Source organism: Chelonoidis abingdonii, chromosome 3, assembly GCF_003597395.2.
Source record: "Chelonoidis abingdonii isolate Lonesome George chromosome 3, CheloAbing_2.0, whole genome shotgun sequence".
Lineage (NCBI taxonomy): Eukaryota > Metazoa > Chordata > Testudines > Testudinidae > Chelonoidis > Chelonoidis abingdonii.
The window spans coordinates 188,884,072-188,900,888 of NC_133771.1; the positions used below are offsets into that span (position 1 = coordinate 188,884,072).

Below are 16,817 nucleotides of genomic sequence, written 5' to 3' on the forward strand. Positions count from 1 at the left end.
TGCGGCATCACTAGTGCGAATAGAGGGAATCATCACTCCCTCAATCTGCTGGCAACACTCCTACTAATAACAGCCCAGTATGCTATTAGCCTTTTTGGCGACAAGAGCACACGTAGGCTCATGTTCAACTTTTCTCTTATCTACCGTAACCCCAAATCCCTTTTCTTCAGCACTGCTGCCTTAGGCCAAACAGTCCCCAGCCTTAGCAGTCATGGGGTTTTTCTGTCCTAAGTGCAGGACTTTGCACTTGTCCTTGTTGAACTTCATGAGGTTTCTTGTGGCCCACTTCTCCAATTTGTCTAAGTCTCCCTGAATCCTATCCCTGCCCTCCAGCGTGTCCACCACTCCCCCCCAACTTGGGGAATTTATACCCATTGCCTTTATAGATACTGATGAAACAGCCTTGATAAGGATGACAGTTGGTCCTGGCTCATATAGCATGATTTTGTTTTCCAGGGGAATACATCTCATTGCACAAATGGAAAATCCTTGAGGAGAATAGCTTTGGATCCACCTTTCTGGAATTTTTACTGGGTCTTTCCCTTTCTCCTCCATTCCCCCTCCTCAATCTACAAAGAACGTAATATTTTTCTAGTCTGCTATAAAGATAGTGTCTGGTCTATGTGGACCTTCCTGCCCACCCTGCTAGTCTTCACATCCTCTCAAGGCTAGCTTGTACAAAATGGATGGAGATGAGGTGACACCATGGCCCAGAGCTTGCTAGGTATGGAGAGGAGTGTATACTGCACCACCAAAGTATGTCTTGGAGTCTGCAGTTTCCAGGAGACGCCATTATGCTTATCTGAAGCCCAGTGCCCCCTGAAGCTCTGTTTGTGGTGCTGCATGTCTGCATTACCAATATTATAGAAGTGCAGCTTAATGCCATGTTTTAGGCCACTTTGTATTCATGTGAAGTTAAATGTAAAAGCTTAAGTGAAGTAAATAATCTTAATGGCTCAAATTCAGACTTGAGGTAAGTGGGTATATCTCCAATTACTTTAGTGGTGTTGGATTTCCTTTCATTGTGTTTAAAGGACTATATCAACATGACACAACTCTAATTCCAGTGGAGATTTGAATGATTCTTTATATTTATATTAATTATAGAAATTAGCATTCCTTCTATCTGTAATATTGCTAAGAATAATATTTAACACTTATGCTTTATAGACATGAACTAATTAATCCTCCCAGCATCTCTGTAAATAAGGCAATTTTTATTTCCATTTTAATGATGGGGAAATGTGGGCAGAAAGGTTAAGGTCCTTTTATGCAAGATGCTGAGCACCTTTAGTATGGTACTAAATGCACTCAAATCTCATTGACTTCACTGGAAGTTTAGGGTGCTCAGCACTTCATGAGATGCACTTTACATCTTGTATGATTGGACTTGTGCTGTTTTTGGCCAAAGGAACAAAATTAGAATTTAGGATTTTCTGACTCCCCAGATTGTGCTTACAACGCTAGGCAATGTCTCACTCTAAAAGACACACACAAAGACACACATACATGCACACACACACGCGCACACACATACATGCACGCACACACACACACGCACACATCAAACTAGGATGGGAATCAGGAAAATTAGACAAAGATTTAGTGTTACATACATGTCACAAGATAGCAGTGTAATGGTCTTCATACCAGTATCTGTTACAATATAACAATACTACCATCAATAAAAATGGTAATCTAACATAGAAAACCCTTGAAAATATCTTACCAGTTTAAAGACTCCCTCTACCCACATACACACACATTTTGTTGTCATCAAACTGTTGAAATGAAAAATCTTTAACTTAAACTCTCAAATTGATTTGATGAAATTACCCTGACAGATACATTTATTGGTGGTGTGGGAAAGCAAGCAAGGAAGCAAGCAAGGAGGGAAGTTCTTGAATAGCTTACTATTGCATATGTCTTTTGGTGATACACCTCTACCCTGATACAATGCTGTCCTCAGGAGCCAAAAAATCTTACCGCATTATAGGTGAAACCGTGTTATATCGAACTTACTTTGATCCGCCAGAGTGCACAGCCTTCCCTCTCCTCCCCCGAGCATTGCTTTACCATGTTATATCCGAATTCGTGTTATATCGGGTCGTGTTATATCAGGGTAGAGGTGCATATATTTCATACTGTTTTGTTCACTGGACAATATTCAACGCTTTTAATGCAATTTTTATTTAAAAAAATCAAAATAAGATATGCTAGTTTAATGGGCTACTATTTTGAATGGTTATTCACACAATTAACTGTTTAGGGCCAGATTCCTGGCTAGCATAAATCAGTGTAGCTTTATTGCCTTCAACAGATTAGTGCAGTGTATACCAGTTGACAAGCTGGACCTTAGTATAAAGCAAAGTCCTATATTCAGAGACAGGGAGCCTGCTCCCAGGCATATCAGCTTCAGAATTCCATCTGACGTTAATAAATTCAGAGCTGGCCTGCAAGTTCGTTTATTGTAAATACATATATCTCAAGCTAAATAGAGCAGGCCAAAAAGAATCTCAGAGTATCAAGTCATGCAATTAGGGTGACCAGACAGCAAGTGTGAAAAATCGGGATGGGGGTGGTCTATACAAGTAAAAGACCAAAAAATTGGGACTGTCCCTATAAAATCGGGACATCTGGTCACCTTATAACAATATTGGTATCTTGTATACATTTGTATTACAAAGAAGGAGACTAAAGGTACAATACTATTTTAGTAACTAATTTAGTTTTTGTTTAATTTGCCTTTTTATTGTACTTAATAGGAAGGAAACAATATTTGCACTAAAAGGAATTAGACTATTAAATAGAATTCTTTATAAAATAAGTAATTTTAACAAACAAAAGATCATTACAATGTACAACAGAAGATAGGGAAAAATATTTTATAGAATGGGAAATTTTGCATTTTCTCAGTGGTCCTCATATAATTTGTGGATCTTATTTTTTTTATATACGGTATATTTACAACTAGCATCCTCCTATTCATGCTCATTTTTTTCATTCTTTTCTTTTCTAAATGCATGTAATGGATATTATGCATCAATTGCACTTTTATGGCAAACTGAAGTTACAGGCACAGAGTTTTTACAAGTCTGAGTTCATGTATGTATGGAGAAGATGATTTACAGTAATTTAAAATGAACAGTTTGTCAAGTATGTTCTCTGCTTATATGGGCATAGATCCTTCATTAAAAATAATGACTTTTAAACTGTGAATTCAGACAGGACTAAAGCCCTAAATATTGGATTTTCATAATGGTTATTCTTAAATAGTGGTGACCCATACAATGTAGTTTTAAGTATATGCATCTCGTGCTGGAATAAGGCAGTTTATAAAACAACACAACATAATTTATTTGTATACAATATAATTTGTATGAGATTTTTAATATTTTGTGGCATATTAATTTATAGAAAACATGATTATGAAAGTTAAAGCGTTCTGAGGTAGATCCTGAGCCGAATTATTAAAACACACTACTGAGCCTGATTTTGTTTAATTCAGTAGAATTGTTCCTGATTTCTACTAGATCAAAATCAGGCCCAGTTGTGTCTCTTAACATATACTTAAAAGTTAGTTCCATCAAAAAGACTCTCACTGAAACCAACCATTTATAATGGAACTGGGTCAAATCCTGCATTCCCCACTCATTTCTTATTCTGCAGCAAGCACTTGTGGAACCCAGGATAAGTCAAAGACAGGGAGAGCTCTAATAATCCCACATTTCCTTTATAGTCTCTCTCTTCTCTCACCTTAGGCTCCCTCACTGTCTCTTTGTTACTCCTCAGCTCTTACTTCCTTTCATCAACTTTGTTGCCCCTCCTTTCCCCGGTGCATCTTGTCTTCTCCTATCTCCTCTTGTACCTTCTTACCTTTTCCCGTCCTCTTCCCAATCAGAATCAAATTGGGCAGCAGAGAAATACTCCTCTAAGCTTCCTCCTCAATGGAAGAGCTCAAGGGATGTGGAGGTAGATCTTTCCAGTCAGGGCAGCGTGCTGCACCTGCTCATTAGTTCCAACTCTCCTCTCCGACTGACCAGCTAGCAGTCAATCCAAGCCCCCACCTCACCACACAGGTTTTAGGAAAGCTCTGTACTGAGTGCTGCCTGCTTCCCCAATCACTGTCAGGCCTGAGACAAAATGTCCAGTTGCTGCTAGCTTTAGCAGGCCTTAATTAAGCACAAATTCCATTAACTTCATCAGATTGCAGGATCTGGCCTATTAGGCATAAATCTGTAAATACAGTATACAAGTAATTTGATGTTTTAAAAATCACTATATATTTGTGGGCATTGTGCCTTTTACTGATTCTGCCAGGCGAAAAATCAGGATTAATTTTAAGACTTATCTGATGTCAGTAATTAATGGGATCTGATCCTGAAGTCCTTGCTCATTCCATCAGCTTCACTGGCAATTTTGCAATATTTGATTACAAGATTTGGTCTCTTGACTAGAATGAGAGATTTGGCTGAGTAAAGACTTCAGAGTTAGTCGTGTTGGTTGTTCTAAATGTTTCACAGCATATTGTAAAACCAAAATTAGCTAGTTAAATCTGTTTAAAATATTCTGCTTTATAAGGCATTACGAAAAATTCAAATTGTGAAAACGTGGGAAAATATAGTTAGAATTCCCATCACAGCAGTTTTTAATTATTTACTTACTAAAGACCTATGAGAAGACTTTCTGATTAAGTAAGTAAAACTTGCTTCACAAAGCTGCAAAAGACTCTTTACAATTTCTTCATTGAGGAAATGGAATGATTTTGTTTTATATCATGTAAATTGTGTTGAATAGAAGAAACATTGCTTCCCTGGTGCTTATGTTTTCCCCTTCGGATGGTAGCAATGGAGCACTTGCATGTTGTGTTGATGCCTTGCATGATGAAGACATGCAGTGGCAAGTTCCAGTCTGCATGCTGCTTAATGAATGTTTTCCTTTTCTCTCCTTCCCTATTATGTGCTTTCAGAAGACAACTATGTGGAAGGTGGGTGCTTTCTACCTTATTTTCCTAAGCTCTTATTTTTCACTTTTGCTTAGTGTTTTTCCCTTCTTTTAGTGTTATTATGGTACGCATATCATTAAACAAGGTAAGTTGCATTTTTTTCCCTATGCAGATTTTTCAGGTTGATTGGTTAAGTGTGATTTTTTTTCCATATAGAACATAAAACAAATCCAAATTCCTCATTTATTATACTGTGTAAATCCAAAATAACTTCACTGAAAAATGGAGTTACTCAGGATTTATACCTGTGTGACTGAGATCCAAATTGTGAATTGCTTTCCAAATTCATCCATCGGGTTTACAGAAATCTTGAGTGTTCTGTATGAAAAATATTACAAGATAATGTTTGTCTGATCAATGTGGAACATAATTTCTTCTCATCATAAAGAATGTAATGCATGTTAAAGATATATTTTAATTACTTAGGAACATAAAAAGCTCTTCTCTTTTTTATATTACAAATATCAGTTATTGTATTATCCTTTTCAGTACAATGCTTAAGAAAAGCTTGATTTCTCAAAGTTTCCAACATAAACAGCTCTGCCTTTTCACACTGGGAAAATAAGAGGTGTGTGTTTTTAATAACAACATTGGTATATAATAAAGTCTCCTTAAAGAAAGTAAGACACAGGGCAATGGAAACTAAGCACAATGGCCATCTAGCCAGAATATTGGTAAGTAAATCTGTTAGCTGGTAGAAATGTACTTGTATGAATCATAGTATTTAAAGGTACAGTATGTTAATACATTGTTTGATACCTCAGTTTGTTGGCAGTAATTTTTGTCATCTGCATTATAAACCAATATTTTCAGGTACTTTTTACAAACGATACCTGTAAAAAATTCTCTCTGGGCTTAATCTTTGCATACAAGGTTCATGTCCAAGGTTATTTATTTTAAAAATAGTTGGTCTATTTTTAAATTCAAGAACCAACATTACAGATATGTATTTTCTTTTAATACACTTTTCAAATTACTTTTAAAATCAGCGATTTCTTAAGGATGCTTGGTATGCAAAGTGACTGGTCTTGCGTGGATCTGTGGCATAATATCCCTGCAGTGTATGTATGCAATGAGCCATCATAGTGATCTGATCCATACAGAATCCAAGGTACTGTGGCCTTCTGTATCTGTCCATGTTCTACATCAAATATATGGCAAGGTGCTCAGAGATTCATCAGGTCTCGATGCTTTGGGCATTTTTGTGTAAACATATGATGCCAGTGCAAGAAACGTAACAATTCAAGAAAATATTGGATCAAAGCTTGACTCAAAGAAAGTATCTACTGAAATTGCAACAGCCTCTCTCTCTCTCTCTCTCTCTCTCTGAGCTCCGTAATAGGATCTTTCCTTTAGTCTTATTTATAAATGAATTTTAAATAAAAATTCATTAAAATAACATTGGTATTGGCACCCAGACTGATAAAAGCATGGGAATACAAAAATAAGGACCCAGTTCTATAGCTGATCCATGCATGAAACTCACTGAAGTCAATGTAAGTTCCAGATGTGGATCAGAATTGTTATGCCTGGGTGATGAAGAAGTTTATCTATTCAGATTAAAGTCAGCAGACTTTTCTTAGATTATTTGATCAAAGTTGCAACCATAAATTTACTCCAACATAGCCTTGGATGTGTTTACATACTTTTGGTTGAAGTACATGGGGGCTACACATGTAGACATAGATCTGTCTAAGTTTGTATATTGTGCCTATTGCTGTGGTACCTGAGCACCTTACAAAATTATTAGGTGTATATACAAACATATATTTAGTTTTAATAAATTAAGAGACAAATTTATCCATGCCATCAACTGAAGAAGTTTCATTAATATTACTGAAGTTGTACCAAGACTAAATATGTTCACTGAAGATTTGTTGTGCTCTAAATTCCCTGTGGTTTGTGCTCTGCATGTGACTTACTCACTAAATTATGAAAATGTCCTTTCTTTCATATCCACTTCCCCGACCCACTCTGCATACTTTAAATGTGTTTTTCTAGTGCCCAGCTCAAAATGAAGAGAGAAGCAACCACTTAAAATGCATTCCTGGTGGGCATTTTATTCCTAATTCACAAAGAAAAGGTGTTTACAATTTTGCTTGTAAACTTGTGGTGCACAAGTAATTATTTTGAAGGTATGCCTATAGGTGATGACCTGTTTGATTACTGTGTTTTATTGGACTCCATTAAAATGTTCTCTGTTTTGTACTGACTACGGTTTTGAAAACCTAACAGTGATTGTTGTAATAATTAGATTTGCCTGTATTGTATTAACCTCTCTGCAGATTGTACTAGCAATGTAATAACAATACTTAGCTCTTCTATAGCCCTTTTATTCATATATCTCAGAAAGCTTTACATACTAAGGTAAGTATCATTATCTCCAGTTAGCAAGTAAGTATAAGTAATTTTATTATTTGATACAATATTTACAAATACAGTAAAATGCAAACTTAACAAAATACAATCAGTTTTAGAGGAATAAAGAGGCCATAAATAGGACTGGATTTTTCCAATTTGTTAATGGCGGTTCTATTTGAGCAGGGAATGTTCATTTTGCCATCACCTCCTTTTTTTATTTAAACAGCTCTGTAAGTGACTCTTAAAATTCAGGAAAGTTCTATGATGCTTTCAAGGGGCCTTTCTGTAATTTATATTTATTTAAATTACATGAGAATATTTTATTTGGGACTGACAATGAGACAGCCTCTTTTGCATCATATTAGTAAAGACATTGAATCTGAGGATGGAGGTAAAGCTATTTGTATGGGACTGATTTTTTTTTTGTCACTAGTTGTTATGTGACAAAATCTTGGCCTATTTAGATCAATTAAAGTTTTGCCATGGAATTAATATTTTGTCCTGATAGAAGGCGAAGCGTGTAAAAGAATCTCCCTCTTGCTTTCCCCCCAAGAGCAGGGGAAGAGGTCTTTTCAAATGCTGCAGTTGAAGGGATCCAGGTAGATGTGGATAGCTTCTGGAAAGTCTGACTTCAGTCCAGAATGGTAAAGGTATAGTATAGTAACAGTGTCCTGGTTCCTCTTTCCTTCCTGCTGAATGCAGTTGTTGCAGGATTAAGAGTCGGGGATTTTTTCTTACTCTTGGAACTACAGTAGAAAAGACAAGGATGCAAACCTAGATCTGAGGTCGTGGGAAAATGGTAGTTATATAGTGCCACATTCCACGGGGATTCGAACAGTGAAACATCACTGAGTGAAGTAAAGCTTCAACATAGATCTATCTACACCAGAATTTTTTGGCAAGTCTCATGCAGTTGCAGTATGACTGGAGCAGATAGGGCACCACCCGGAGGTAGAAACATATATGTCTTATTTACCTACTACCATTGCTAACATCAATTGTGTCATAGTAGTGTAAGCAATACTTATGGGTCATATTTAGCATCCATTTACACTGATGTGAATCCATAATAACTCTGTTGATTTTAGTTTAGCCTAGTGTAAATGAGAACAGAGTGTGGTTGTAAGTGAGGGTCAATTCAGGTATTTGAATCCACTAAACAGAGTTTTGCTTGAACAGATTTCACTGTGAGAAGGCTCACATATTAAAACTGGTATTTCAGGAAGACTTTCAATTTGGAAACCATTGTTCCTTTAATGGGAACTCTGCTTGTGATTTAAGCTGACATGCCTTGAATTCTTCAAATAGTAATATGGATTGATTATAGTCAGAAGTATCTTCTTTGAACTCCCCCAACTCCTGTAATACAACTCACTTGTGCATCTAATTTTCTTTGTGAATTAGAAGTAGCAGGAAATCTCTAGAAAGTCGGCTTTCCAGTAAAACCAGCATATTCTATTGCACACCTTCTTTGTGTGAATCAAGCTTTATAACTGCAAATAGGAAAATAATATGCTATATTTTCTATAGTTGTTGGAGAAGAAGAGTACACTATTAAAACTGGAGCTACTCTATGTGAATAATAAATTTAAAAATGAGTCCCAGCAAAGCCAATGTTATGAAGAATGTCTGTGTTAAAAATTAGATGTAAAATTCAAAAATCTTTAAATTTCAGGAAAAATGAATGCTGTATACTGGCTATATATTATTAGGTCTTTTCTTCTGTATCAAAATGTCCTTTGTGAGGCTGCATGCATCTTTTTCTTATTTGGCTAAAGAATTGAATATTATTGGCTTGAAGGTTCAAGAAATCAGACCCTGACTGAATGATTAAAGTTGCAAGTCGCTTGACTGGAAATGCAACTTAACCTTTACAAGTCTGACTGAGTATGATCTCAAATATGTAGTTGAAGCACAACTTATTTTGCACAAATTTTAAAGATCTCTAGCCTAAAATGCTATCATTTTGATTTTGTTTTTTAAATCTTCTACTGTATATTTAATATTTAATTTGGCTCCTCTGGAACAAACCTATTTTGCCACCATGTGTTTCACACAAATAAGGAGACATGCCTTGCATTGTCATCTCAGTGTTAAAAAGAAGTTATTTTATTTAATTTTCTAAATGCTCATTTTTGATGAGGGGAAAAAGATCAGACCCAGCCCATTTTTCAGGTTTACACTTCTCCATATTTTTAATGTAATTTAACAGCTAGAGGACAGCAAGTCCTCCTGGTGAAAGAATTAGAAGCAATCTGATCATATTCTGATATGAAATATTTAAAGAACTGGTTGGACTTGAAATCATTTTCTTATTATTTTTTCTATTCTAACTATTACATAGAAGAAATATACAATACAGCATTACCCAGTGTTTGAATTGCAGTTCTATTATTCTTTGCCCCCAAAGCATTCCAACCAGTGGTTGAAAAATGCTCTTTGATTTCCCTCTGTGGTACAGACATCCCATAGGAAACAGATGCCTGTCACAAAATATTTTTGTCACTGTGGCAATACCACCTTCCCATGCACCTTTGTTCATTGCTGACTGTGCTCTTGTTTCCCTTCAAGGTCTGGCGCACCTGATGATGGGCGACCAAGGTATGGGCTCTGTTCCTTTTCCACTCTGCTTTCATTGTTTATCCTTGTTTGGTAGCTGCTTTGAATCCGTCACTGCAAATGATGGGCAAATGCTTGAAAGCTGTCTTTGGCTGCAAATAAACACATAATTTTAGTCACAACTTTCCTCTTTCATTATATATATATATATATATTTTTGGCTCCTTAAGCTTTGTTCCTTCTGTGCCCTCCCTCGCCCCCACCCCAATCTCACAATATAATAAATGAAAAAAGTGAGAGATAAGAAGGTACTGAGAAAATTCCATGCATTTATCAGAAAAAACAATTATGAATGATTCTATTAAAGGCAAAAGAAGCACAAGAGCATTCACCAGATAGCTTCTGAAAGAAGATGCTCAGTTGGCATATTGTACCCAGTGAAGAGTCCATTTACATTAATGCATGGCTGACTGGAAACTTGCAGAAAGCACCTGATCCTGGCTTCTGGAATGCTTAGAATACAGTTTTGCAACATAATAAAATCAGTGTTTTTCTCCTCTTCAGCCATTGTTTGTCACTTCTGTGTCACACCTTTTTTAACAAAGCATGGATTACGTCTGTGTTCCTCTGCATGTACGTGATTGGAACAAATAAACTAAATTCCCAATATGACACTGATTGCATCTCCATTTGTCTAGAAACACTTTAAGCTTTCTCTTTTCATGTTCAGATACTATTGCATTTACATATACTCATGACTCTTACTGTTGTTTCTCTCCTCTTTATTTTCTCTTTGTCTGGAAATGCTTTCTTCATGGAACCATTTCATCAAATCCATAGGTAAAAGTAAAGGTACTACATGATTTTCTTTCTTTTAAATTCCATCTGTATACTTTAACTTATGTCTGACTTATGCAAATGTATTTAGAGCTGTTTGCACTGATAATGTGAGGTAGGTATGTTTTTACAAAGTTATTTCCTGAACATCAAGGTAAGGAAAAATAGATGGGTTTTTTTTAAAGTTTGACCTGCTTTTTGAAGTTTGCCTTTTATTTATGAGAAATTTAAAGCAGTTGTACATAGCCATACTAAATGAACCTAAAATTATAGTATATGGTCAGGATGAATTAACAGTCATCTTTTGAGGTGTGAATGTGCCTGTTCTCAGTGAATAGTAGTCTACACTATTAGACCGACATAAGCACAATGTCGCCAAACACTGACACAGTGAAGGTAATCTGTCCAGGGCCAGTCCATACCTTGATGTAAGTCTAAGCATGAATAGCACTAACTTCAAGAAGTCCCCACTATGAGCTGTCACCTGTTTATCTGTAAGATTTTTTTTATAAATATTAGCTTTGTACATACTGAAGTGAGAATGGGACACAGAGAGATGGGGAGCAGCAGACGACAAAGCAAAGTACGGTTTTATTAGATTTTCTTTCCCCCTTCTTTTTCTTGGTATGAGAACAAATCAAGCCAGGTATACTGTACTTCGTTGCGTCACTTGGTAAGTCTATGTAGAACATATGTAATAACGTCAAGAATTTTAATATTCTGAAGAAATACCAGCTTCTGCTCCCGGTGTACTAGCTCAGACCATCAAGTATGTATTTTTTTATTTACGTTGAGAAATTAGCCTGCACATACTAAATGCCACTAAATCTGTTCTTACTGATCATTATAATATAGTTTTACTCATTTTGGTTAGCATGTGTCAGGAAGTGCCTGTTCTTGATATTTGTCCTATGCTTTGGCTTTCTGGTTGTATTTTACAGTACAAACTAGACAACACAGAAGCGTGTTGAATGTGTTTGCACTTTACGTGCCTTCGAACAAAGAGTGTTCATGTAACAGAAAACTGTAATTCTAGCACCATTAGTTCTATGGTGTGCATTATAGGTCTTCATATCAGCCTACTTGATTATACATGGGGCCTAACATGTAATGGGTTATGAGAATTCTGGAGAGTTGAATCTTGTTGTTTTAGGAAATGTTTCAAACCCATGAAAGAAAAAACTGTTCTTAATACTTTCCTTTATAGTTTGTACCAATTACTTTGTAACTCTAGCTTCCTTGATCAGCAAATGGTAGCTGCCTTGGGCATCACCTGTATCACAATACATGTTTTACAATGCTGGAGCATTTTATGTGGTCTTTGAAACATATACCTCTACCCCGATATAATGCGACCCAATATAACATTAATTTGGATATAACGTGGTAAAGCAGCACTCTGGGGGGGCAGGGGGTGTGTGCACTCCTGCAGATCAAAGCAAGTTCATTATAACACAGTTTCACCTCTTACGCGGTAAGATTTTTTGGCTCTCGAGGACAGCGTTATATCAGGGTAGAGGTGTATTTTAAGAAAATCATTCCATAGACTATCCTGCACACAGTATGCATCATGCAACAAACACCACAATGTTGTGATATATATCGATATATGTATATATTATGCAGGGCCGCCCAGAGGATTCAGGGGGCCTGCGGTCTTCGGCGGCGGGGGTCCTTCCACTCTGGGACCCGCTGCCAAAGTGCCCAGCAGACCTGTGGCAGGGGCCCCGCTCTGCTGAATTATTGCTGAAGACCTTGCACTTCGGCAGCAGGTCCCGCTTCAGTGGTAATTCGACGGCGGGGAGTCCTTCCACCCCGGGCCTGAAGGACCCCCTGCTGCCAAAGACCCAGACAGGAAGAAGCTCCGGGGGCCCATGCCCCGTCAGAGTTTTCTGGGGCCCCCGGAGTGAGTGAAGGACCCCGCTCCAGGGGCCCCAAAAAACTCTCCCTGCCCCACTTGCCCCCCTGCTGGGCAGCCCTGATATTATGCACATAAATCATAACTGACATGCTAATACAGAAAGTAGAACATTTAGCAAATCATAATGGATGATTTCTGGGGGAAAAAACCCAGAAAACATGATGTTCTTGTACCTATTTAGGCAAAATATCTATTTTTTTTAAATTATATTTATAAAAAATGTAAAGTTAAAAGTTGCATGGAGAAAAGCTAGATTTAATATCTAATGATGTGTACTATGATACAACTAAAATATCAGAGCCATCAAACCTAGTAATTATTTGCCTGACTGTGGTATTCTTTTGACATTTTGGTCTTTTATTATATTTATTCTGTTTATGTGGGAGTATTTATACTGATCTATGTTTTGATAGTTTCACCAACATTTGTTCTCCAAATATAGTATATTAGGTAAAAATGCAAGAAAAGGGAAATAGGCATGTTCAGACATTTATAACATACAGTAGTGAGTAGCTGTATACATTGGGCCAGCTGAGGTGAATTGGCATAGTTCAATTGACTTTTGCCGAAGCTACACTAATTTACACCAGTTGAAATTTGGGCCTTGAAACATCAGATGTATAAAACTGCTATGACAAAACACCTTACAGCAGTGGTTCCCAAACTTGTTTCGCTGCTTGTGCAGGGAAAGCTCCCATTGGCCTGGAGCAGCAAATTGCGGCCAATGGGAGACGCGATTGGCTGAACCTGCAGATGCAGCAGGTAAACAAACCAGCCCAGACCGCCAGGAGCTTTCCTTGCACAAGCGCTGGAACAAGTTTGGGAACCACTGCCTTACAGTATAGCAAACTTCATCCTAACAATTTGACGGGGCTTTTCATTGGGAAATTGCTTTGGCCCATTTAACTTTCCCATTATAATTTGCATTTACTTTAGTAATAGCTGCTGCAATGATTGCAGACTTCTTTGTGCTAACATCAAGATCCAGCCCTCTCATATTTTAATTAAATATTTTGCTTTAAAGTTCAATTGGAAATGCAAGCAAAATATATCTTTTAGAAACTATACAGATATTTTCACTCCAAGATGCCTGACTGAGGACTCTCAGGCCTACTTAACCTCTATTTTGGGACCTTGACCTGTGTTTCTTGTAGATCTTAAAACATTCAGTTAGTTTTATTGTATGGGGCTGGGCAAACAAAAATCAAAATTGTTTAAATTAACACCTTAAAAGAAGAAATAAAGATTTCCAAGTGTTTACACTGACCAAATAATGTGTTAGATGATGGCTCAAATTTTGCTCTCCTATATAAGCATAACTCCCAAGAGGAGACTGCAAGATCAAACCCAAAATGGATTTAAAAAATTAAAACACAGTAGTTAAGATTTTTAAAGCAGACAGACAGATTTAAAGCATACTTTTAAAGCAACAGACTTCTCACTGAAATTAATTGGAAAAGTGTGGGTAAGTCTCCTAGTCAGATTTGAAAGTTTCCACCATTATTCTTTGCAAAATTATAAATATTCTCAAAGTAGTCACTGTCCTTTAGAGAAAGAAGGAGAACTTTGACAGAGGTCATTGCATTTAGATAAATGTCAGTACTTAAGACCACATATCTTGATCCATTCACACAGTTGGTTGACACCACCAGATCAAGGGCCATTTAATCTAGTAACTCTGAGGAAATATAAACCCTGTTTTAAATTATCTGTGATTCCATTTTTTCTTTCTTAGCATTTACAAAACAAAAAAAAAGTATGTCAAAACCTAGCAGGAGCTGAGAACTTGCCACTCATATTGAAGAGAGTTGGTATTGGCTTATTTACTTCAATGAGCATTGCTGATGTTCACTCAGCTCTTTTTTGGATTTCATACATTGTGAACAACCAAAGTATATAAAAGTGTTTGTATATTTAAAATTTATCTAACTGAATTATTATGTGGTTCACACTAATATATATAAGTAAGATAACAACTAGGTTTGAAACATGAAGTATTTACAGTTTTTGATGACAAATCCTAATATAGTCTAGATCAGTGGTCACCAACCAGTCAATCAAGATCGATTGATTGATCCTAGAGGATCTCCCAGTCGATCGTGATCTCTGGCGGCGCAGCTTGGTTGCTGCTAAGGTAGGCTCCATACCTGCTCAAACCCCACGCCACTCCCAGAAGCGGCCAGCATAGCCCTTGGGGGGGAGGGCAGGGGTCCTCCTCCACTCGCTGCTGCTGCCTGTAAGCACCGCCTCCACAGCTCCCATTGGCTGGGAATGGGAAGCTGTTGCCAATGGGAGCTGTGGGCATGGTACTTGCAGAGAGGGGCAGTACACAGAGCCATATGCCCTCCGCCCCACCCCCTGGGGCCACAGAGGCACGTTGGTCTCTTCTGGGAGTGGCGTGGGTCCAGGATAGGCAGGGAGGAGCAGCCACGCTACACCACCGACCGGGAGCTGCCGGAGGTAGGTGCTGCCTGGTGGGAGGCCGCACCCCAATCCCCAGCCCTGAGCCCTCCCCTGGAGGTAGCACTCCAAACCCCCTCCTGCACCCCAACAGTCTGCCCCAGACCGCAGCCCCCTCCTGTACCCAAACTCCCTCTGACAGCTTGCACTCTTCACCCCCTCCTGCACCCAAACCCCCTGCCCCAGGCTCAGCCCAGAGGCCGCTCCCACACTGTGAACCCCTCGGGCCCAACCCAGAGTCAGCACCCCTCCTGAACTGCAGCGACCTACCCCAGAGAGTGAGGGTGGAAGAGAATGAGTGATGGGGGGGGTGAAGTGAGTGGAGTGGATTTGGGGAAGGGGTAAGGGCTTTGGGGAAGGGACGGGGTAGATCCTGGGATGCCCTTAAATTCAGAAAGTGTTCTTGGATGTAAAAAGGTTGGAAACCACTGGTCTGTATAGTTATTTTATCATTTTTTTCTGAACTTTCATCTTATCTCCTTTTGGTGAGACTTCCCACACACATAGTTGATCAAGGCTTATTTTGTATATTCCTACAAGCTGTTTTGTCTGTGAACATAAATTAATGTTTTATTTTTCACAAGGAATGAAATGGTCATAACTTTTAGTTATTAAAAGGAGTCACAAAGTGGTATTTACAGTGTAGTTACCACAACAAAATAAATGACTTCTGTGACCTTTATTAATATCACTATTCTCATAACCTATAATATGGATTTCTTATCTATATTTTGTTTTATGTAAATATTCTACTCTTCACTGTGTATTTTATTTAGAATAAAATACTATGTTCCTTCTCCTGTTTCTATTAGATTATGGGTTTAATGCAGCTTTAAGTCATCTATATTAGTAGGGCTGTTAAACAATAGAATACCAATTCCAATTTATTAAATGTTTTGGATGTTTTTCTCTATTTTCAAATATATTTATTTCTATTACAACCCAGAATACGAAGTGCACACTACTCACTTCATATTATTGTACTACAAATATTTGCACTGTAAAAATGATAAACAAAAGAAATAGTATTTTTCAGTTCACCTCGTACAAGTATCATAGTTCAATCTCTTTATCGTGAAAGTGCAGGAGAGGGCATGGAATGCTAGTTCTTCTTCGAGTGATTGCTCATATCCATTCCAGTTGGGTGTGTGTGTGCCGCGTGCACAGCCGTCAGAGAAACTTTTACCCTAGCAACACTCAGCGGGTCGGCTGGGCACCCCCTGGAGTGGCGCCACCATGGCGCCGTATAAATAACCCAGCCGACCTGGCCACCCTTCAGTTCCTTCTTACCGCCCGTGTCGGTCGTTGGAACAGTGGAGTGCAGTTTACCTGACCTCCGCATTTTCCCTAGCTAATCGCTCGTTTTTTGTTCTTTGTTACTTAATCGTTCTTGTTTTACATAGTTAATTAGTTTATTGACAGTTTAACGTTATAGTTTTTGTTAGTAATAGTTTTCGCGGAGCCTGGGACTCTTCCCCTACCCCGCGCCCGGTACCGTAGCCATGCCTGGCTTGCCGGGCTTTAAGCAGTGTTCGGTCTGCAATAGGCCAATGCCGACAGGAGATCCCCATGACTCCTGTCTTAAGTGCCTGGGGGAATCGCACTTATCTTCGAAGTGCCCCATTTGCAAGGCATTTAAGCCGCGCACGAAGAAGGAGCGGGACGCTAGACTCC

The 16,817-nt window shown here is 38.1% G+C and overlaps 1 protein-coding gene across 22 annotated transcripts in view; it reads left to right on the forward strand.

The window, feature by feature from the left end:
- The window catches only part of NRXN1 (neurexin 1), a 1,354,235-nt gene that overhangs the window by 105,536 nt on the left and 1,231,882 nt on the right, over positions 1-16,817 (forward strand). For 9 of the 22 annotated variants that reach the window (XM_075064378.1, XM_075064379.1, XM_075064391.1 and 6 more), the window contains exons 3-5: positions 4,970-4,987; positions 9,938-9,967; positions 10,766-10,777. The exons of 5 other annotated variants lie outside the window; for them this stretch is intronic. In XM_075064378.1, the coding sequence (XP_074920479.1) occupies positions 4,970-4,987; positions 9,938-9,967; positions 10,766-10,777 (60 nt within the window). The remainder of the gene's footprint in view (positions 1-4,969; positions 4,988-9,937; positions 9,968-10,765; positions 10,778-16,817) is intronic. 8 more of the 22 variants (XM_075064380.1, XM_075064382.1, XM_075064388.1 and 5 more) reach the window with 3 other exon arrangements.